This window comes from Phocoena phocoena, chromosome 21, assembly GCF_963924675.1.
Source record: "Phocoena phocoena chromosome 21, mPhoPho1.1, whole genome shotgun sequence".
Lineage (NCBI taxonomy): Eukaryota > Metazoa > Chordata > Mammalia > Artiodactyla > Phocoenidae > Phocoena > Phocoena phocoena.
In genome coordinates this window covers 22,930,115-22,954,570 of record NC_089239.1, presented here as the reverse complement: position 1 = coordinate 22,954,570, position 24,456 = coordinate 22,930,115, and the positions used below count along the sequence as shown (strand labels likewise).

At 40.3% G+C, this 24,456-nt stretch overlaps 1 protein-coding gene across 2 annotated transcripts in view; it reads right to left on the bottom strand.

The window, feature by feature from the left end:
- Positions 1-21,051, bottom strand: part of CFAP97 (cilia and flagella associated protein 97) — a 33,112-nt gene extending 12,061 nt beyond the window's left edge. The window contains exons 1-2 of one of the 2 annotated variants that reach the window (XM_065899998.1): positions 21,002-21,051; positions 12,524-13,575 (exon numbers count right to left, since the gene is read on the bottom strand). In XM_065899998.1, coding sequence (XP_065756070.1) covers positions 12,524-13,571 — 1,048 coding nt within the window. In that variant the 5' untranslated portion in view covers positions 13,572-13,575; positions 21,002-21,051. Of the gene's footprint in view, positions 1-12,523; positions 13,576-21,001 lie in introns of those variants that run through there. The other variant, XM_065899999.1, reaches the window with a different exon arrangement.
- Positions 21,052-24,456: the final 3,405 nt, after the last annotated feature.

Sequence of the window (24,456 nt, the reverse complement as noted above, 5' to 3'; positions counted from 1 at the left end):
GGTCTCCCGCAGAGGCGGGGGGTGGCTGTGGCTCACCGTGGGGACAAGGACACTAGCAGCAGAAGCTCTGAGAAGTACTCCTTGGCGTGAGCCCTCCCAGAGTCCAACATTAGACCCACTAAAGAGCACATAGGCTCCAGTGCTGGGTCGCCTCAGGCCAAACAACCAACAGGGAGGGAACTCAGCCCCACCCATCAGCAGACAAGCAGATTAAAGTTTTACTGAGCTCTGCCCACCAGAGCAACACCCAGCTCTACCCACCACCAGTCCCTCCCATCAGGAAACTTGCACAAGCCTCTTAGATAGACTCATCCACCAGAGGGCAGACAGCAGAAGCAAGAAGAACTACAATCCTGCAGCCTGTGGAATGAAAACTACTTCACAGAAAGATAGACAAGATGAAAAGGCAGAGGGCTATGTACGAGATGAAGGAACAAGAGAAAATCCCAGAAAATCAACTAAATGAAGTCGCGATAGGCAACTTTCCAGAAAAAGAATTCAGAATAATGATAGTGAAGATGATCCAGGACCTCAGAAAAAGAATCGAGGCAAAGATCAAGAAGATGCAAGAAATGTTTAACAAAGACCTAGAAGAATTAAAGAACAAACACCTAGAAGAATTAAAGAACGAACAAACAGAGATGAACAATGCAATAACTGAAATGAAAAATACACTAGAAAGAATCAATAGCAGAATAACTGAGGCAGAAGAACGGATAAGTGACCTGGAAGACAGAACGGTGGAAATCACTGCTGTGGAACAGAATAGAGAAAAAAGAATTAAAAGAAATGAAGACAGCCTAAGAGACCTCTGGGACAACATTAAACGCACCAACATTCTCACTAGAGGGGTCCCAGAGGGAGAAGAGAGAGAAAGGACCTGAGAAAATATTTGAAGAGATTATAGTCAAAAATTTCCCTAACATGGGAAAGGAAAGAGCCACCCAAGTCCGGGAAGTGCAGAGAGTCCCAGGCAGTATAAACTCAAGGAGAAACATGCCGAGACACATAGTAAGCAAACTGACAAAAATTAAGACAAAGAAAAATTATTAAAAGCAACAAGGGAAAAATGACAAATAAACATACAAGGGAATCCCCATAAGGTTAACAGCTGATTTCTCAGCAGAAACTCTACAAGCCAGAAGGGAGTGGCATGATATTGGGAGATTGCGATAGACATGTATACACTGATGTGTATAAAGTGGATGACTAATAAGAACCTGCTGTATAAAAAATATATAAAATAAAAAGATATATTTGTACTATATATAATTGAAGTATCTTCTTCCAAGAAATATCCATTTTGTAGAATTTAATAAGGTTTCTTGATTAATTTAGCCATTTATGAGAGGCTTTAAAATTAAGTTCTAGAGGGAATTAAAAGTAAGCTATTTTCCTAATATCATTTAAAAAAAGGTTTTAAAAATAAAAGAAGGCAATAGCTAAAAAATAAAATAAAACAAGAATTTCAGTCTAATTCATTTAAAAAGATACCATTCTAACTCTCCTTGATGGAGAAGTATATGTTGGATATTATTTACTGACCAGGTATCACTAGCACATTTTTCTAAAGTGGCTGCTGTGTGCTTCAGTACATGGCAACCTCCAATATATAATCCATTGTCTTTCCAATTAAGATCTAAAAAAAGTTAACTTGAATAAACTTTCAGGGATACAAACATATTTATATAAATATGTACATATTTAAAGTCACACATTTAAGAAATATTGCTTTTTCCTAATTTTCTTTAATGAAACAATTTTGCTCAAACTCTTTACAGTATTTCAACATGTCCATCATAGCTAGAGCCACTTCTTGACTCATCTAACTACTGAAGTACCAGCTTAACTTGCACCTAAGATAATTGAGATACGACAGCATTTAAACATTTTATGTGTAATGTTATTAACGGAAAATTTATCCCAAGCCATATTAAGTCCTTATTCACATAATATTAGTTCTTTAAAAAAAACCATCCTGTAGGCATATTCATGATCCCTATTAAAAAAAAATCAATGATATTTGCTTTTTAGAATGATTTTTAAAGGTTTAAAAAAAATCCAACTCTTACAATTGAGAGGTGACAATTCAAGGAATAATAACTAAGTTTACTAAACTTCTTTGTCTTCTTTATGAACATCTTGTCAGATAAGAACTTCTGTGACATTCTTCCGGTCTCCTTCCTTTGCATCTCGGCAGGCCTGTGATGGCGTGGACCAACACAATATAGCCCAAGGCTCAGCAAAAAACGGAGACAGACACAGGCCACCCGCCCCTTGCTGGCTGGCCCAGGGGCCCAAGCACAAGGATTCCAGCATCCTGGAAGTATCAATGGTTTATTTTACCACAATAATAAGACAGGATAGAAAGAGATGAACTAAAAAAAGGAATTGGGGGAGCTTCCCTAATGACGCAGTGGTTAAGAAACTTCCTGCCAATGGAGGGGACATGGGTTCGAGCCCTGGTTCAGGAAGATCCCACATGCCATGGAGCAACTAAACCTGTGTGCCACAACTACTGAGCCCGCGCTCTACAGCCTGCGAGTCACAACTACTGAAGCCTGCGAGCCACAACTACTGAAGCCCGCGTGCCTAGAGCCTGTGCTCCGCAACAAGAGAAGCCACCGCAATGAGAAGCCCACGCACCACAACAAAGAGTAGTCCCTGCTCGCTGCAACTAGAGAAAGCCCGCACGTAGCAACAAAGACCCAACGCAGCCAAAAATAACTACATTAATTAATTAATTAATTTTTAAAAATGGAATTGGTCACTTTTCAAGCAAAATTTAGAGAGAATATAAGAGTCAGGACTTTTGGGATTCAAAAGTATAACTACTACTTCAGCTTCCTAGTCTCTCCCAGCAGAAGATTTTCAAAGTACTCGAGCTATAACCGAGGAACCACGCCCGAGGAGCCACAGCCGCACCTGGACTCGATTTAAACCCTGGATCTCCAGGTTGGAGGGATATTTGGAAAGGGGGAACATTTTTGCACTGGGGAGGAATGTAAATCAGTGTATGGCCAGAGGCTGGACTGAAGAGGTTTTGAAACATGTCCATGTTATTTGACAATCCTCCCATTAAGAAGGAGGGTCTGTGCCCTGGGAAGGTTTATAACCATTTAAACCAATAGAACATGGAAAAAATGATGCTATGTGACTTCCGAGGCTAGGTCATAAAAGGGATGAGGTTTGCGCCTTGTTTTCTGGAACACTGTCCTTGGAGCCCTGAGCCAGCTGCGCTGAGGCTGCGGTATGTGAAGAAGCCAGGCCACGGGGAGAGGCCACCTGTGGGTCCTCCACTCAGCAGTCCTGGTCTTCAAGTCACCCCAAGCCCAGATATCTGACGTGTGAGTAAACCAGCACTCAGATGATTCCAGACCCCCAGCTGTCAAGTCACTCCTGCCTTTGAGTCTCTCCATACCCTAAATGTTGGGGTAATTTGTTATGTAGCAACAGAAACCGATATTTCATCACTTAAAAATTTTTTTGTGTGATAGACAAACAAAATACCCATGGCCAAGAGCAGTCTACAAGCAGGTAGTTTATGCTTTTTTTTTTTTTTTTTTTGGTCTAACCCATTTCTTCCACAGTGATTATGGCTTTATCAATTTGATCATCTAGTTCTGCTTTGCTTTTATTATACATTTTAAATCAGTGGCTATTAAATCTTTTTAGTATATTTGGTCAGTTTATTAGTGTAAAACACTCTTCTTTGTCCCTTTCAGTAATTTTCACATCCTGAATTCTATTTTGTGTACTACTAAGATTGATATTTCTATTTTCTCCTTGTTACCTGTTTGGCATATCAAAGCTCATTCCTCCTATACTATTTTAAATATCTTTGCAGGTTTGATTTGATTAAAAAATTTTAACCCCCTCTGATATTATCTTCTGATAAAACCATTTACTTATATTGTTTGATCTCTTTTCTCACAATTTTATTTCTTTAAAAAATGCTTTTCTGGTTATTTCTTTTTTCCCCATTTTTCCCCCTTTTGGAAGACTATGATAAATTTTTTTCTCTAATTGACTACAAATGCTATATTCTAATTCCATTCTTCTAGAATAGAAGTTCTTAAACTTCTTGGTCTCAGGACCCTTTCATTACATCTAAAGATTATTGGGGACCCCAAAGAATGTTTATGTGGATTACATCTATCAATATTTATCATGTTAGAAATTAAAAGGAAAAATATTTAAAGATATTTATTAATTCGTCTGAAAATAACAATAAACCAGTAATATGTGAACATCACATTTTTATAAAAAAGGTTAGTGAGAAGAGTAGCAGAGTTGAACATTTCTGCAAATATTTTAATGCCTGCCTTAATAGAAGACAGCTGGATTCTCATATCTGCTTCTGCACTCACTCTGTTGTGCTGTCATTGTCATGTAGCCCCTGGAAAACTCCACACGTGACAGGAGAGAGTGAAAAGCCAATCATGCCTTCGCTTTGCAAGTGAAAACAGTTCTGTCCTTGCAGATCCTCTCTAAAATCATTGAGCTTGCTCCTTTAACACTGTTTCAGGCATTAGGTTCTTCACGTGAGCATGGCGCCTCTGCTGATTTGAGCTTTTCTCAAACCTTCGGTAGTATCTGGTGGTGGGCCGAGGGTATCTGAGATTTCCTGCCTGCCTATCTGAACCCTGTCTGCTGCAGCCTGCCAGCAAGGACAAACAACGTGCTGCCAAGGGATGTGCCAGCAGCCACTAGTCCCAGCGTGGGCATCCTCTTTCTTACCGAGGGTAACAGGGGCTGTATCTTCCCCTTGAATACCGTACTGTTTCATTTCCTCCTATGTTGCTATCAGTTTAGCAATAGGTCTGACAGGTTTCTCTGTTCATCAATGCTTCCTTATCCCATTTCTTTCTCTTATATTAGTTTTTCTTCCCAGGATACACCCTCTAATAATGAATCTAATTATTTCCTACAGAATCTAGGTGGTAAAATCTGAAGTGGTGCATTTCTAAACCATCTCTGTTTCACCCTCCAGATTCTTCCTAAACTGACCTCATTTTACCGTTACAAAGGATGAAAGGTACTTTAAAATCTAGTCATGTCAACTTCACTGCTCTCCAAACAGGAGCCATTCATGCCATAAGCCAATGCCTAACTTTGGTTTCCTCCACTACTCCACTTTTCAATGCCCTCTCTGCCTATTCATGGATAAACAGCCCAAGGCCAAAGAACTAATTCCAATCATACCCTTTCGACATCTGTACAGCAAAGGAAGGCTGGGGATGGGAGTGGGAAGTCCCCCCAAAGTAAGATGTCTAGTAATTCTAGTCTCCACTGACTTTCCCTTCTCACATTCTCACAGAACCCCAGAACCCTGTATTTAGAATGGACCTTAGCAACCTATATCAACTACCCCCATCTTACAAATGAAGAAAGTGGGGCACAGAAAAGTTACTGCTTGTCTGTGGTCATGTGGATGACATCCAGAAGCCTAAAAGTTGCTCCTTTTAAGTCTTTATTGAATTTGTTACAATATTGCTTCTGTTTTATTTATTTTTAAAATTAATTTATTTTTGGCTGCGGTTGGGTCTTTGTTGCTCTGTGCGAGCTTTCTCTAGTTGCAGTGAGCAGGGGCTACTCTTCGTTGCGGTGCGTGGGCCTCTCATTGCGGTGGCTTCTCTTGTGTGGAGCACGGGCTCTAGGCACACGGGCTCAGTAGTTGTAGGACGTGGGCTCAGTAGTTGTGGCTCGTAGGCTCTAGAGCGCAGGTTCACTAGTTGTGGCACACGGGCTTAGTTGCTCCGCGGCATGTGGGATCTTCCGAGACCAGGGCTCGAACTCGTGTCCCCGGAATTGGCAGGTGGATTCTTAAACACAGCACCACCAGGAAAGTCCCTATGTTTTGGTGTTTTTGGCCCTGAGGCATGTGGGATCTTAGCTCCCTGACCAGGGATCAAACCCACACCCCCTGCATTGGAAGGAGACGTCTTAACCACTGGACCACCAGGGAAGCCCCAGCCTAAAAGGTTCTGATTCCGCTTTCAGAATTTTCTTCACCCCTCTGTGTGAGTATTCAAGTTCAACACTGTTTCATTATCCCATGGCCTATAATTGGGACACTTGATTTTATGTTCTTTTATTATTAACTTTTCTTTCACAGGTTTAATATTTTTTAGTTTGAACTCACAAACTTATTAACAAAACATTTTTAAACCAATAAATAACGTTAACACTGTTAGCTAATAGAGGCATCCCTATCTAAAGTCTCGCCCAATATTTGCTGTAATAGCTTGCAAAATATTTACCTCAGAATTCACTATCTGAACGAATGAAGTGTTTTACTGCAGATGTACTTGAGCTAGTGAGAATGTTTAAACTGAGAGGATGCAGAGCATGCTGTGTTCCTACTCAGCTGGTCTCTGATGGGATCACAGGTCCTGCTCATACTTTTTAAAATGTGTTACCATTATCACTATCATCTTCCTCTCATTAAGTGAATTTAACTTCCCAGGAAGTGGAAAAGGCTGTGAAGAAATTAGGTGAGCCAAGGAGGCCTAAAAGGCTCACAGAGTGGGGTAAATGTTGGAAGTAATAAGGCTTATTGAGATATGAGTGCAGAGGGGCATAGCTTGGCCAGGCACACATCGCATCTCACATGTCCATGGAAACTGGACATGTGAAAACTTAATGAAAGAAATGAAGAAAACTTAATGAAAATATTCTTGGATCTGAAAAGCTTCACTGGGTAAACCGAGAATGAAAAATAATTTGAAAAATCTAAAGAAATACCTTATGCAATAGACTGATCTAATACTAATTAGTATTTAAATACTAATTTACTATTTAAATTTACTAATTTAAATACTAATTAGTATTTAAAATACTTTACTATAAAGAATCTTTGGTGGTTTATTACTGACTCCCATAACAGATGTATCAACGGGCAAAATGCTGCTTTGTCCCTGTGCCTGTAGAAGCCCTGAATACCGCCTACTGGCAGGTCACTGCCATCAGGGCTCCCTACGGTGCAGCAGTATGAATAAAGCTTTCCTTTTACACTTTAGCTCAGTTTCCGGGTTAAACCAGTGTTTCAGTGTTTCAATTATATTTGGGAAACGGATAAGGGATTTGGGGTGGATTATCATTTTTCCAACTTGAAACTTAAAAATATATAGGCTTTCTGTATCTAAAAAGTTTCAGAAATGGATTAGCGAAGAGTTGTGAGGATACACCTTAATTATTTTCAATGGAACCAGGTAGTTTTTTTAATGTCTTGATACTCAGACTAGGGTCCTTGAATCAGCAGCATTGGTATCACCATCGGGCTGGCTAGAAATGTAGCTCCTTGGATTCTACTCTAGATTAACTGAACCTGAATCTGCATTTTAACAGGATCCCCAAGTGATTTGTATGTATATTGAAGTTTGAGAAGCTCTGGCCTGGTGGATAAAGCTGGCTGCCCAATTAGCATATATTCCTACTGTTGGGGTTCTGGGCAGGTCACCCCCAAATATGCCAAAGTGCCGTATTGATGATTTTGAATTAAAGTTACTTAAGAAAAAGCTGGTGCAAGAATGACACTTTGACCCTCCTGTCTCCCTGAAAACAAGAACTGAATCTCTCAATGTGAAAGGTGCCCTCCCTGTACCAGGAGGGAGAGAGCCAACCTTATCACCAGTGATAGGGAACTGGGGACCAAGAAGGCTGCATAAACAAGCCTTGTTCTTCTTTGCTGATTTACTACTCCAAGCCCAATCCCTGTTAAGATTCTTCACTCATTAAAAACCCAAACCTAAGTTTCTTTGTCCTGTCAATTCCTCACAAAATTTATTGTTTGTCTATAAAGTACGAAAGCTGCCTGCCTTGGTTACTTCTTAGCTCCTATTTCTCTGAGACCTCTGTAAGTACGATTTAAATTTGTTTTTTTCTCCTGTTAATGTTTTGTCTCAATTTAATTTTTAGGCCAGCCAAAAGAACTCAAGAAGGAGAAGGGGAAAATTTTCTCCTCCCTGACACTACTCTCCCCTCCTTCTTACTTATTAACACATCCTTTTTATTTTTTTTATTTTTTTTTTAAGACAGCTAGCTCCTCCCCATGAAGCTATGTCCTTAAGAGGAAGTTGACCTCCCTCTCCGGACTCCCAACCCTGACTCCAGAGTGAGTTTACTGGCCTGGAATAATCCCATTCCCCTTGCCAGTCACTGTTTCAGGAATGGGAGTGTAACTCAGTTCTGAGCAATGAGACATAAGTGGAAGTCAGTTCAAGGTTCCTCCACTCTAAGAGAGCCAGACGTAGAGGCAGCTTCCATTTCTCTGGACACTGTCATGTCTGCATGTGGATACTAAAAGTTGCTGCAGACATCTCTTGGTAGCCTAAGGAGGAAGCCAACACCAGGGCTGGGGGAATACAGTAACAGAACCTGGGTCCCTGAGGACATTTTTAAGCCACTGAGTCAGTGAACCCTCAAGCTAGTCTATCTCTGGACTTTTTGTTATGTGAGAAACATTGTTTCATTAGGAATTTCTGTTTCTTGCATCCAAAATCACCCTAAATAATACAAAGAGATAATCATTGATGGTACTGAACAAAAGGCTGAGATATCACAGACTATTTTCCATTAGATGTTTTTTTTTAAAACCTGACAATTCCAAAAGGGTCAAATGTTTTCTCCCTAAAGCAAGATTTTTATTGGCTGTGTCCTCTCTCATTCCTAGAATGGAGTGATGCTTATAATTTGTGGAATCAAACAGTACTTATAAGAATAAAAAAATGGAACAGTGAGCCCTTAAAATGAACCTACAAGTCATATTATACATTTTCATTTATCTTCTGTAACGTTTATTTTCAATATACTTACTTTACTAATCTAAGAAAATTTTTTAAGATACTTTATAATGCCAAATGTTTGGCTGCTACTTTTAAACACATATAAATCACAGTAGAAATTATTAAGAACAATGTAGCAATAGACATTTGACACAGAAGAAAAAGCAAATATATTAAGATGCATATTATTAATACAAAACATTAGGAGCAGTCTGCATTATCACATCAGATAGATTTTTATGGTTTAATTTCTTTTTAAATTTTTATTTATTTATTTTTTTGCAGCACGTGGGCCTCTCACCGTTGTGGCCTCTCCCGTCGTGGAGCACAGGCTCCGGACGCGCAGGCTCAGCGGCCATGGCTCACGGGCCCAGCCGCTCCGCGGCATGTGGGATCTTCCCGGACCGGGGCACGAACCCGTGTCCCCTGCATCAGCAGGCGGACTCTCAATCACTGCGCCACCAGGGAAGCCCCTTTATGGTTTAATTTCAACTACCTTCCAATTTTTTGCATTACAAATATGATTTTAAGAAACCTGTCACTTCAAGAAAAACAACTGACAGTATCTGTTGGCAATCATAAAATCTGAGCATTTTAGCAAAAATCAGAATTTTTGATAAACCTGAGTTTGATAGCCTCCCAAGAGCTTTCTAGTGAGATTGGTAGTGATATTAACAACTGTGATTTCTGTATGGTGTACTATGAAATATGTCAACATTTACATGCTCAGTGAACCAACATTTTCCAAATAATCTGTATATCATGTTACAAAACCATGCAAGGGCAAACAATACATTCAAAATGTAAGACGGAGCAATAAATTCTAATGTAATGGACTACAAATTAACATCAGTTTCAAATTGTACATTGCAACTAACATATAAGAAACTACTACTTGTGGAGTCTTGGTGTGGTATCAAAAAAAATCTAAAATTAACGGAAAAGGCTATTAAAATGCTCCATTTCCACTTATATATCCTTGTAAAGCCAGATTTTCTTCATATACTTCAACCAAAACAATATATCACAATAGCTGTATGCAGAGGCTGACATGAGAATCCAGCTATTGCCAGGCATTAGAAACTAGCAAAAATCACTAACTTTTCTGGAACTAGAGTTATGTTGTATAGGACATGTTACTTATATTAATACATAATGGGTTTACTATTACTTTTTTTTTTTTTTTTTTTTTTTTTTTTTTGCAGTATGCGGGCCTCTCACTGTTGCAGCCTTTTCCGTTGCGGAGCACAGGCTCCGGACGCGCAGGCTCAGCGGCCACGGCTCACGGGCCCAGCCGCTCCATGGCATGTGGGATCCTCCCGAACCGGGGCACGAACCCGTGTCCCCTGCATCGGCAGGCGGACTCTCAACCACTGCGCCACCAGGCAAGCCCCCACTATTACTATTCTTAAATGAAGTAATAAATATTTTTTAAACTTCTGATTTAATTTCTAATGTGGTAAATATTTATGTAGATATAACCCACTAAACAAAAGCTTCCTGGGATCCTCAATAATTTCTAAAAGAGTGCTTTTAGTCTTAAGGTCAAAAAGTTTGAAAACTGTTACGCTAGAGCACTGGGACTGATGCTGGAGATCCGGAAGAGATGAAGACAGAGGCAGCCCTCAACCTGACGAATTATCAACCCGATTTGTCATACACCTGATCTTAAAGACTGCAAAGTGGCCATTACATTTTTTTTAAGTGAAAATTGTTACATGAATGGCTTGATAAAAAATTAGAGATATTGGGGCTTCCCTGGTGGTGCAGTGGTTGAGGGTCCGCCTGCCGATGCAGGGGACACGGGTTTGTGCCCTGGTCCGGGAAGATCCCACATGCCGCGGAGCGGCTGGGCCCGTGAGCCATGGCCGCTGGGCCTGCGCGTCTGGAGCCTGTGCTCCGCAACAGGAGAGGCCACAACAGTGAGAGGCCCGCATACCGCAAAAAATAAATAAATAAATACGTACTGTCTATTATGTGCCAATACTTGCTAGATTTGGTGATTCTATCAAGAAATAGGATGCTGCCCTCATGCTGCTTACACTGATTCCAGAGTCTCACGGAAGGAAATATGTTTTTGTGACAGAGAGGCAGGGGTGGGGTATGCAGCTTCTACACAGAATGTTCAGAAAGAGTATCCCTGAGAAGGTGACATAGAAACTGAGACCCTAGAAACAGACTGAAGTAGCCTCTACAAAGAGAAAGGCCAACGGCAAGTGCAAAATGCCTCATGAATGCAAAGTATTCTGAGAACAGTAAGGAAGGAGTGTGACTGGACCAAGAGGTAATGAGAGAGAGAGAGGAAAGGAGATGTAGGCAAGTACCCATATGACAGACACCAATGAATCATTCATCACTCTTAACTGCATATTAGACCAAGTGCATCAGAATCTCTTGGCAGCGCCTAGGCATCAGTATTTAAGTTTGTTTTGATAATTTAACAGTTCTCCAGATGATGCTAATATACTGCCTCGGGTGAAAATCACTGATGTAAAGTCTGTTAGCCTATGATGAGGAATTTGGATTTAAACTAAGAGTAAGCCCACTGAAGAGTTAAGAAGAAAACTAGTAGGATTGATTTATTTTTTAAAAGATCACTCTTGGTTGTTAGGGGGAGAAGGAGAAGGGCAAGAATAGAAAACTCAATCCTGAAAGTTTTAAGAGACTGAGCATTTATCAGGAAAGATATATTGAGTAGAGTCTTAACCACTAGATGGTAATAGCCGATGCCAAGAATCTGATTTTTCAGACACACTAAACAATCAATAGGTACGGTCAGAGCAAAGAAAACCTATAAAAGAAGGAACATTCACAAGTGTAAACTGCTCCAAAATACACTTTATCAATCTATGCGACTCATTTGACTAAATAGGGGATTTATTTATGCCCTTACATTGCCACGATATGTAAATTATGTAGCTGAAGATTTATTTTTTCAAATAACATTTCAAACAAACGAAGACAGTGAGTCCTATTTACAACTTAAAAATTTTATCTCCAACTGCCCTAAAACCTAACCAGCAAGCTCAGTATTTTTACAGTTTTATGTTAACTAGTCAAAGATAAAGTTCAAAGTTGTTTTTATTTCCCCTGGAATATACTGTTCCTTTCAAACTAAATAATGGGTAATAATAAATTGAGACAAATACAGCAATCAGGATTATCCTAATTCTAAAATACTTCTATCTTAAAGCAACTACAACTTGAATTATGCTATTTTATCAACTTGGTAATTATTTTCAAGTAATGCTCTTTAGCCTTTAATTTAAAATCTGAAGAGTCTCCTACAGTTTAAGTTCTCTAATTTGCCAGCATTCTTGCCACTTTCCCTGAAACAGGTCAGGTTATTTTAACCTTAGTGCTGCTGCCTTTCTCAAAGAAGAAAGTGAAATATATCTTATGCCTGCGTCTCTACCAAAGGTGGGGAAACATCTGGCTCCCCTTCTCTTGTTTACTTTATCCACCTGGTCTCTCCAGGCATTTTGAGTTTGTAAGGCACTAAACAGAATCAGTATGAAGTAGTTTCTAGTCCTAGCTGAGTAGCTTTGCAGTAATATAAACAATGATATTCCAGACATTTTTAAATGGAATATTTGGTAAAGCTATGATAGTATCAATGATCCCAAACAATAAAACGTACCTACTAGAAAAATCAAGGCAAATTCATATCATTTAATATTTAAGCTCAATATAATATTAAGTTTAATATTTAAATTCAATACAGTTTTTACAATTACCTTTTAAAAGATGATTCAGGTCCATTGTGTCATGTAAGACTTTTTCCTTGTATCTGTGGTCTAAACTGGAATCCAACACTGCCGACACTGAGGCAACACTGGGCTCATGTTTTTCTTTCCCTTTTTTGTCTGATTTCAAAGACTTTGAATTATTTTTAAAATCCTCAACATTTTCATATACTTCTTGACTCACGTTCTCTTGCCTTTTAACTTTCATTTTTTGATCGTTTGATGCAGCCAGTTCAAAAGACTGAACAGGGCTGATGTCCGGAGTCGATAAAGGAGTGACATCTGTCACAGTATCTTCAGATTCCTCGGTGTAGTCACCGACTTTTGGCTTAGTACCCGAAGTTTGTGCTCCTGTTGATTTTTCTCCCTGTTTATATTTCTGTTTTGGTGGCAAGTGGGTTACACCAGAGAGACGCTTCTTTAATGATGGAGATGAATCAGATAAACAGACATCAGACCCGGTATTTGAACAGTCTGTATCAGAACTTGAAGACGAGGAGGACAGAGAGGAAGAGGAATTACTTCTGGAATCCTTTTTACTTACGCTTTTCTTGAAGTTATTAGATGGTTTAGCTGACTTTGATCTGACATGATGCTTTTTCTCATCATCACTGCTTTCCTCTCCATCTGTATAGTAATCACGTTCACCTTCTTTTACAATTTTGGGAATGCTACTTGGGATGGGCAAGTGTATTTTATGTTCTACTGTAGCATCACACAATTTTGATCGTGAAGAAGTGGTCAAGGACAAAGAATTCCTAGTTTGTATATTATCATTTTCTATGGGGTGTTCTTCTGGAGAAATTTTCTCATTTCTTTCAGTTCCCTCCTCAGTAAGATCACTTTTCCTTCTCTGTATTCCAAATTTCAAGTTTACATTTTCCGTATCTTTATCTATTCTCTCTTCAGCGTCATCATTTTGCTTGTCAAAAACTGAGTTACTTTCACATTTCTTTGCTTCTTCAAAGTCACTGTCAAAGAAAGAATGGTCCACTTCACCTTCTGATATATCTCCAAACTGATCCATGACGGCAAACATATATCTGAAAAGAGGGAAAGTGTAACCATCAGATAAAAGAGTAATTTCCAAATACTTTTCATTTTTATACAGTAATTGCAAATATTCCAAAACTGAGAAGTTTGGGTAACAGATAAAGAGAAACATGAAAAAAACAAAAAAAAAAACACCACCAAAACCCAATAACTCGGACTTCCCTGGTGGCACAGTGGTTAAGAATCCACCTGCCAATGCAGGGGACACGGGTTCGAGCCCTGGTCCAGGAAGATCCCACATGCCGCGGAGCAACTAAGCCCGTGCGCCACAACTACTGAGCCTGCGCTCTAGAGACCGTGAGCCACAACTACTGAAGCCCGCTTGCCACAAGTACTGAGCCTGCACTCTAGAGACCGTGAGCCACAACTACTGAAGCCCGCTTGCCACAAGTACTGAGCCTGCACTCTAGAGCCCGCAAGCCACAACTACTGAAGCCCGCGTGCCTAGAGCCCGTGCTCCGCAACGAGAAGCCACAGCATTGAGAAGCCTGCACACCACAATGAAGACTAGCCCCCATTCGCTGCAACTAGAGAAAGCCCATGTGCAGCAATGAAGACCCGACGCAGCCAAAAATAAATAAATTTTAAAAAACCCCAATAACTCAGTGAAATGATAATGGGGGTACAGGGATAATATCAAGTAGCACCAATGATCTGAACAGTAAGTAAGTCTAATAGTTTGGTTCACAAGAAAATAATAAGAGATCATCAGGCATATCACAAACATGGATACCTAGACTGGCCTCCAAGGAAAACCTGAATGCTATAAATTAAGTACAGTTAGAGTTTAGAATAAGAAAGGATGGTGTTAAAACCTCTTCAGATCAGCCTAGCCAGCCCAAACACACATCATTCTGGTAGAAATAGTTCAATGGGGATTAACAAACTTCCCTATTTCAGAACTTGTCTTTGTCCTATTCTGCTCCTTCACTGCCCTCACTGGGGGAGCAGCAGGAGATAAATCCTATTAAAAGTAAAAGCTCCCTCTGTCCCTTCTTAAAGAGGAACAAAACCTCTAAGACACATGTATACACAGTACAGGGAGCTTGGAGGAAAACCTTCTGAATATTTAATCACATATTGTTACATAACCACAATAAAAAGGGGAAAGTATGCATGTCTCATTGTGCTAAAGGGAGTCCAGCGTAAGAGAGATTTAGTATCTACTGAGATAGTAGACAGGCTTCTAAAATGGAAAAATTAAGGCATATTATTTAGACACATGGAGTTAAATATTAGAAATGGATTAAAAAGTTCAAAGCAATTGCTGCTAACGTGGTGCCGGGACCACTATTTTGGCTATAAATCTTAAACTATTATTTGACCTGTAAATTTATATGTGTACTACTAAGGTAAAAAATCAAAATTGATTTTAAAGTATTTTAATACTTCATGCAATTGGGATTAAACTGGAAATGTCAGTATAAAGTCATATTTTTCTTTCTCTCTTATTACCGGGGTCTACGCAGCAGTGTCACAGTATCTGTCACTAATAATCTAGAATTCAGAGTTTGACCTCTCTAATACTATTCTCCACTAAAACCACCCCCCAAAACCAAGATCCTTTGGAAGGCAGCTGATTCCATTTCTGGAGGTAAAGACAAACAATAAGCCCAGAGTAGTGGTAATAAAACAAAGGATTCAGTTTAAAGGGGCTTCCACTGTCCAAGCTGGACAATCCTGCACTGAAGAACAAAAAAACACAAAATACACTTAAAAATAAAAAAGTAATTCTGTGGAAAGCCATTAGTTGATAATGATATTCAAAAGAGGCAAGTAACATGAGCTATGTCAAGGGAAAGGTATATACAAAATTCCAATAATAATAATATGTAGCCAACAATCCAATTATGGGTTCACTATATTCAAATCATGATTAATTCCGTTACACCACATCAAACAATAAAAGACTATGTAATCTGTATCCTAAATCAGCCATGACACTCTGCAGCCTTTGTTTAAGTGACCCTGCAATCTATAAAAACAAGTAGGTAGAGACATGATTTAAAAAGCAACCAAACTTACACTGTTAACACTAATGTGACAGATTGATAGGTTAAGGTTTCTGCCATTAAAGTTTTGAAAAACTTAAGAGATTCTGATATATTAAACTTCCAAAAATTTAACTGTAATCAACTTTTAAACACTTAAGGGCATCTGATTAAATCAGTAAGTTTAGACTTAGGTTTATAAAAAACATCTATGTACTTAGGTTTCCTTTGTGAGATCTATAAGTGTGTCTTGTTAGCTGTTTGAGGTACTTAAGAAAATCAAATATACTAAAATTGTAATTGTGCCATTAATTAAGCAGGTTTGCAAATGGTATACAGTATTCAGGAAAATTTAAGCTAAATGAAGATAAATTAAGAGAGGATTAAGTACAAGTGAGTTTTAAAATTCTAACACATTATTATATTTAAACTGAAATAAGATGTAAGTAGATTTTAAAGATTTCAGAGAAATTAGACTAAAACTTATATTTATTATATTTAATAAATATTAAATACAAGAAATATTATTTCCCGCAGCATGCATTAATGCCCTCTTTATGTTTTAAAATTCAAATCAATAGAAGGAAGCCTCCCCACCAAAGGTTTTACATATGTTAAAAAAAAGAAAAATTCAAACAAGTAAATTTTAAAGATCTAATTGGCTTTATTGAACAATTCATGAATCAGGCAGCATCCCATCCAGAGAGTAGAGGGGAGCTCCAAAGGGCTACAGAAAGGGAAAGGTTTTTAAAGGCAAGACAAGGAACTCATATATAAAAAAGACTATTTCAAGCTTAGGTAACCTACCCATGGGGGACGAAAGGGGTCTGTGTGGCAGTTTACCTCATCTCCCTTTGGGGGATGGACAGGGCCCTGTGACAGATTACCTCACTGGTGCTGACCAGAACATTTCTGACTGACCGGTTAAGACTACATTTCTGGGGGAGGTTGAAGCTTCAAGTAGGTTAGGTATGAAGCTCCAGTTTGGTGGGGCGGCCCAGCAGACACGACTCCATCTGGAGCCTGTAGTTTTCTTTTTAACAACTCCCCCGTTTTGATCAGACTCAGCTTAAATGACAGATGTGATTAAAATCTAAGGCGTTAGCACCACTCTCAGCTACTGCTCTGAAGTTCTCAACGTTTGCTGTTCCTTTGTGTGGCATCCAGAGGTTATGATGCTTTTGCTTAACCCATGTGATAGTCACAGGTCACAGCTTCAGGCTCAGTCTTTAAGTCAGTCATTTTCTTCTTTACTTTTCTGACGTTCAGTCTTAGGGAGATCATTTCCTTGATGGTTAGTGGCTGTGACTGTGCATTACAGCATTTCTTTTAATACAGAAAAAAACTTGAATATAGGAATATTATGAATCCATTAAAATAACTATTTAAATCAGGGGTCAGCAAACTACTGTGCCTTGGCTAAATGCAGCCCACCATTTGTTTCGTAAATAATGTTTTATTGGGATACAGCCCCACTCACAGGTTTAGGAACTGTCTCTGACAGCTTTCCCACTACACCTGCAGAGTTAAGTAGCTGTGACCAATACCATAGGGCCCACAAAGCCTAAAATATTTACCAACTGATCCCTTTAATGAAAAATTTTGTGGACACCTGATTTAGGTGCTATTATCAGCATGAAAAATGCATAATACAAAATTGTTATCCATCTTGGGTTAATAATACAATTGAGACACTTAAACAAAAACTAGGGGAAAAAAAGAACAAAAAGGAAGAGTTGAAAAATCAACAATCCCGCTGCATTTTTAATATTTCCATTACTGTTATTGTAATAGTGTTCATGCAATAAACTAAGCAAGTAAGTGATGACAGGGAGTCTGCACACTGAAAGAGAACAAATTGAGCCAGACACTCAGGCTCAAAACTTGGTTCTGATGCTTCCCAGTTGTGTGTTCCCGGGCACAAGTACAAGGATGTTCATCACAGCCCTGTCTGTAACAGCACTGACTTAGAAAAAACTCAATGTCTAGTAAGAGGAAAACGGATAAGCAAAATGTTGTATATGATATATTATATATCAGTCAAAAAGGATAAGCTGAGATCCACAAAAATTATGTTTACCAAGAGAAAAGAATTAAATGAATGACAATACAATTATGAAAAACAACACACACACACACAAAACAAAACTAAATTCTCAAGGGCACAAACATATAAATAAAATTCTACAGCATGGGCTGGGAGGACGTACACTAAACATCTAAGAGTATGAGCCTATAAGCGGAGGGAGGAATGAGGCTGGGAAAGTGGACAAAGGAGAAAAGTTAAGAACCTGGGCAGAGGCCTGTGATTACAGGTCATCACAGACCTAAAGAGTACGACCGTTCGTTATCAATCCAATTCTGCCCACCTGAGTTCAAAAAGGAAAACAACAAATCAAATCAGCTGCTGAATGATGGGCAGCTCTTATTAACATTGTCATTAAATTCTCCCCAAAGTCAGCCTTTTTTGTAAGATAATTCACCCTTTAATCCAAAATGTCAAGGGCTAAAATAAAAGAGCTGTGGTTACTGTTTTTCCCATGGTTAAGACTGCCTTTAGGACTCCAGAAATTTTTTTACAAGTTTTTTAAAATTTTAAAAGCGAATGGTTTCATAGCACAGCCCAGAGCACAAATTTTCCTAGCCAGTTTAAAAAACAAATCTTTTAAAAAGCTAATCATCCAAATCATTCCAACTTCCATCCCTCTGCAAAACTTGTTTACATTTCTATGGAAATAAAATTACTAACATAACTAAGTCTCACTTGTACTGGTGCTGTTATTCTACTACTAATAATAGCCGGAAGTATTGAGTATTTACATGTTAGCATCATTCTAAGTGCATTACAAGTATTAACTCATTGAATCTCTACAATAACTGTAAGAGATTTCATCACTCCCATTTGGCAGAGAGGAAGCTGAAGCAGACCAAGAACTTGCCCGAAGCCATAGAGCTAAGAAGCGGCACAGCCAAGATTCTAAAGCAGGCTGTCTTGAGGATCATGCTAACTAACCACTGTTCTACTCTGCTTCAAAGTATGGTCCTTCCAAAAGGCTAGGAACTGAGACTTCCTTTTTTGAACTTTAAAACACATTGTTGTGATATCTATTATTTATTTGATGGTAAACAGTGGGCAAGATAAGAAGACCCTCCCCTCACAGGGATTTTTAAGGGAAATGGGACTTGTTTAGCAATAGAGCTTTAGAAACAGTTCTTTGCAAAAAAGGGTGGTCTGTACAGTTAAAATTAGATACATATGTCAGTGTTTGCCACACATTTTACTAGATATATTTGCTGTGTAGCAGTTTTCCTCTAACAAAGTAATCTGGAACAAATTTCATTGCCATTGCAAATTAAATAAACCAACCACCTTAGGTAAATTGTTAACCTAGGTAATAAGAATTCAGAACTTTGAATCAACTTGTGACTCTATCCCAAGCTGAGCTCAGGACCCAACCCCCTTTCCAAAGAGAGTAATGAATTCCAAAGGTATTTCTGGCAAGGAGAGTGACATTTCTGGAAGTCATTAAACCTGGAGTAGCAACATACAGTGTAGGACAACTTGCATTACATTCTGCTTGGTCAAACCACTGGGTTAACCAAAAAGCTCGTTCAGGTTTTTCCGCAACATCTTTTTGAATGAAGCACTTAGCCCTGGGTGCTATGGTGAAGAGTCTAGAACTGAAGTTATGATTAATTGGTTATCAGACCAAGGGCTCATAGGAATAAAAGAAATGACTAAGAGAAAGGGTGTGTTCAGATACTTGAAGGACTGTGATATGAAACAGACTCGAGAGCTATTATTTGTAGCTCCAGAGGTAGAACTTGCATCAACAGATGGAGTGCATATGAAAGCTGTTCTGAGTTTAACATTAGAATTGCTGAAAAATGGAATAGGCTGCCTTCTAAAATTAGGAGCTGTAAGTCACTAGATAATGCTGGAGCAAAGACTGGATGGCCATTTGCTGGGACGCTGCAGAGGAAATTTATAAATTTGGAGGCTATGACCTTTCCCAACCCTAACATGAACTAGGTCTAAATCCCAAAGTCTAACCGTGAGCCAAATGATTACAGATCCTTCTTTGAAATCCCTGTTTCTCAAAGCTGTTTCCTGCCTTTCCTGTCTTACCAGACTGGGAACTCCTGGTATCTTGCTCATCTTTATATCCTAGTGCCTAAAGTAGGACCTGACAAATACTAGACATTCAAAGAATGTTTATCTGATGAAGGAGTTTGGAGTTAGGAGATTTAAGGCTGGGCCCTAGTTCTGCTCTTTGCTAGCCAGTTATGTAAGCACAACAATTACCTCTTTCACCTGAGCTAGTTTCCTACAGCTGTCCCTCATTCCCCATCCCTCACACACACAGGAATCAACTATCCCCTTATCTGCATTTATAAGGTTCCTGTAGTCCCCAGCAGGTGTAAGCATCTGTCTCCCTAAGTGGTCACAGTTCACGAAAGGGGTGCATAGCCCATTGCCTGGGAGACTTTTCAGGTTTAAGTTTAGGTTCATAACATCCAACAGACCGGTTATTGTAAGGACTTAAACATTCAGGAGATTTAATTAACGGAAAAATTATCCAACTGTCCCACTAAGCAATCCTTTTGATAACATTCACTTCAAAGTTAGTGAGATTCAAATCAAATGACAGTTCATCAGGCTGCAATAACCCTGCTCGTGCTCAATGAGGACAAGTACTTGCCAAAGGTGCCCGGGAATCACTTGGACACACAATTTGTACAGCCCCTGCAGAACCAGCAATAGAAATACTGATGCTTTCACGTTCCATCAGGAAAACACACAAATAGGAATCTGGCATTTTTAACTGCCATTTTGATACTATGACAGTACATTTCTGTAGTTTTGACATTTGATTTGGTCCAAAGAAGGTAACCGATTTGGTACACGAAAATGCCGGGCCAAAGTAAACACCTGTATTCCAGGAACTCTGGTTCCTTACACGACCCCCTCCTGATCCCGCTAGGTAGCGGATAATAACTGACATCCCCCTCCCGCCTCAGGGGTCAGGGTCAAGTCCCCGGAGGTGGGCGGCGGTGCCCTGAGCCGGGATCCCGGTCGCGACCACGTCTTAAATTCACGGCCGACCCCGACCCCCAAGCCACCCGCGAACGCGCCCCAGGGCAGGCCGGGCCGTCCCACCGCGGCCGGCTGGGGTTGCGGGCCCCGTGGTCCCGCCGGCCCGGACGCCTCCGCGGTGGTTACACCCGCCGTCCGAGGGTCTGCCCGTGCAGCAGAGGAGGCGGGGCGCAGGGCTGGGGGCCCGGCCGGCCCGCCTTCCTAACCTCCCGCGCCGGCTTCCGCATACCGACCCTGCGTGCTCGCCGAGGCCTGGGCTCCCGAGAGGAAAAAGGATCCTGAACGGGGGGCGGGGGTTCTACGAAGGGTCACCCGCGCGCCGCTCACCTGGGAACCGCGACCACCGCAGCAGCCCAGCGCCGCCCGCGGCGTTCCGGCCTCGCGCACGCGTACGCGCACGCGCTCCCGCAGCCCCTCCACGCGGCCCCGGCGGCGGCTCGAGCTTCCGGAGGCGGAGAGAGCGGAACTGGAAAAGAGGTCGCAAGGGGACGCGGCGAGTCCCATGGGAACGGGGCGGTACCAGAGGCCCAGCGCGGTGCAGCTCCTCGCGGCGGGCGTCACACAGCGCGGCGGGCCGACCCCGCTCCGGCCGCCGGGGGGCGCGAGGCCTGCCCGACGACCCTCCTCTCGAATGGCAAGGGACGCGGGAAGAGAGTGATCTCCGCGCCCTCGGCTGCCCGGTGCCCCGCCAGGGTGTTACTGCTGCTGCCTCTCTGCTGTTAACCGCAGTGCGGGTGGACCTAGTTGTTGCAGTGGCTGATGTCATGGGGAAAGCTGCTTTAATTATCTTGTACCCGAACAGCAGCAATGATAATAAATACGAAGGCGGCTGTGTCTGTGATTATTTCTATCAGCAAAGTTCAGTTCAAAGAATTAGTTAGCTTTATGGGCCAGGGGCTGGTAACACATTAGAAAGTCCTCTGACTACTGGTAAATGAGATGGGTAGTTAAAACAATCTAGGAGGGGCTCCCCGGAGGGGCTCCCCTGGTGGCGCAGTAGTTGAGACTCTGCCTGCCAACGCAGGGGACACGGGTTCGAGCCCTGGTCTGGGAAGATCCCACATGCCGCGGAGCAACTAGGCCCGTGAGACACAACTGCTGAGCCTGCGCGTTTGGAGCCTGTGCTCCGCAACAAGAGAGGCCCGCGCACTGTGATGAAGAGTGGCTCCCGGTCTCTGCAACTAGAGAAATCCCTGGCACGGAAACGAAGACCCAACACAGCCAAAAATAAATTAATCAATTAAAAAAAACCAACAGCAATCTAAGAAAGATGATTTCTGTCCAATGTATTGAAGGCAGCAATTTTTCGCTTTTGAACTCGCAGGCACATAGTAGGTACGGTAGAACAATGGTGCGCCATAGATGCCCACCTCCTATTCCCAAACCTGTGAATATGATACTTTACATGGCAAAAGGGACTTTGTGATTAAGGATCTTCAGATGGGAAAATCAATCTAGGTTATCCCAGGTGAGCTCAATGTAATCATAAGGGTCATAAGAGGGGAGGCAAGAAATTCGGGGTCAGTAATAAAAGACATGGCACTAGAAGCAAGAGGTTGTAATACACAGCATGGTGACTAGTTAATACCCTCTTGTATGTTTGATAGCTGAAAGAATAGATCTTAAAAGTTTTCATCCTAAGGAAAAGAAATTTGTATATATGTGAGGTAATCAATGTTAACAAGACTTGCAGTGATCATTTCGTAATATGTACATAAATCATTTTGTTGTACACCATAATGTTATATGTCAATTATACCTCAATAAAACTGGGTTAAAATTTTTTTGTTTTAAAAAAGAAGCAGCAAGAGGTTGGAGTAAGGGACCGTGAGCCAAGAGTTGAAGGCACATCTGGAAGCTGACAAAAGGAAGAAAGGGGATTCTCCCCTTGAAGCCTCCAGAAGAAATGCAGCCCAGCCCATACCTTGATTTTAGATTTTGACCTCCAGAAAGGTAAGAGAATAAATTTGTGTTGTTTTAAACCGCTAAGTTTGTAGTAATTTGTTACGGCAGCAACAGGAAATTAATACAATAGGTACCCAATATTTTTTACATGAAAGTATAGGGAAAGGAACTGGTTAGCCATATCCTAGGGAGTCTCATTAAGGAATTGGCTCTATTTTTGTTCTTCATTATGCATTTTGTACTTATTGGTCGTAACTACCAACAAGCACAGAGAATCATTTCTCTGTCGTTTTAGGAGGCTAAAAGGAAGGATTTCACTTAATTTTGCTTGAAAAAACTATGCTGACACCATTTTCCAGGGATGGTTGTCCACCCTGTGGTCAGAAGTTTATTATACAAAGGAGTTGAATAGCCATTTCTCCAAAGAAGATGGCCAATAAGCACATGGAAAGGTGTTCAATAGCATTAATCATTAGGGAAATGCAAATTAAAACCATGAGATATCACCTCACACACATTGGGATGGCTATTAAAACAAAACAAAACAAACAGAAAATAACAAGGGTTGGCAAAGATGGGGAGAGATAGGAACCCTTGTGCATTGCTCCTGGGAATTTAAAATGGTGTTGCTGCTGTGGAAAACTATGGCAGTTCCTCAAAAATTTGAACACAGAATTACCATCTGACCTAGCAATTTCACTTCTGGATGTATACCCAGAAGAATTGAAAGCAGAGTCTCAAACAGATATTTATACACCCATATTCAGAGCAGCATTATTCACAATAATGCTTCCAAAGGATGGAAGCAACCCAAATGTCCATCAACAGATGACTGGATAAACAAATGTCCATCAACAGATGACTGGATAAATGTGGTATATACAAGTAATGAAATATTTAGCCATAAAAAGTAATGAAATTCTGACACATGCTACAACATGGATGAACCTTGAAAACGTTACACTAAATGAAAGAAGCTAGACATGAAAGGACAAATATTATATGATTCCACTTACATGAGGTACCTAAAATAGGCAAGTCATAGCAACAGAAATTAGGGTAGAAATTCCCAAGGGAAGAAGGGAATGGGGGAGTTATTGTTTAATGGGTACAGAGTTTCAGTACGCAATGACAAAAATATTCTGGAGATGGATAGTGGTGATGTTGTGCAACAATGTGAAAGCATTAATGCCACTGAATTATATTAAAAATGACTAAAATTGTAAATTTTGTGTATATTTTACCATGATAAAAAAATAAGATTATTATATCTCAAGCTTTAATTTTGGCTCTTTTCTGTGCTATGAATTTGTAAGTTTTGCACTTTCCCTGATTTTCTTTTCCTGAAGGAGCATCTATATTGAATGAATGAACCAATGAACTATATTGTAAATAAGCTCCTTCATGACAGAGATTTTATTTGCTTTGTTCCTCTTCATAATTCATATGAGGTCATCAACTCATAGGTGAAAAAAGGTCTTTCCCCAAATTCACTTAATCTGGACTCTTTTGTCAGAAAAGATGTAAATATTATCCCTCCTGTCCTTTTTAAAAATTGTTCCTCACTTATTTGTAAACCTCCCGAAACAATTAAATAGAAGAAATTCAGAAAGCAAAATGACTTAGATTCCCAGGAAAGGTAACATTTGAAATTTCCTTAACTCCCACAAAGCAGAAATAGCTCTCCTCTTGTCACCCTAGAACTCAGTAATACCTTTCTTATAATATGTATTACATTACTTTATGCCTCGCTTCCCCACCCCCTTTTTCCTCCCCCCACCCCAATTAGACTGTGAGCTCTTCAAGGACAGAGACCGTATTTTATACTACTTTCTAGCAGAGCCCCTGGCTAATATTTTTGGACTGAGTGAGAGAAT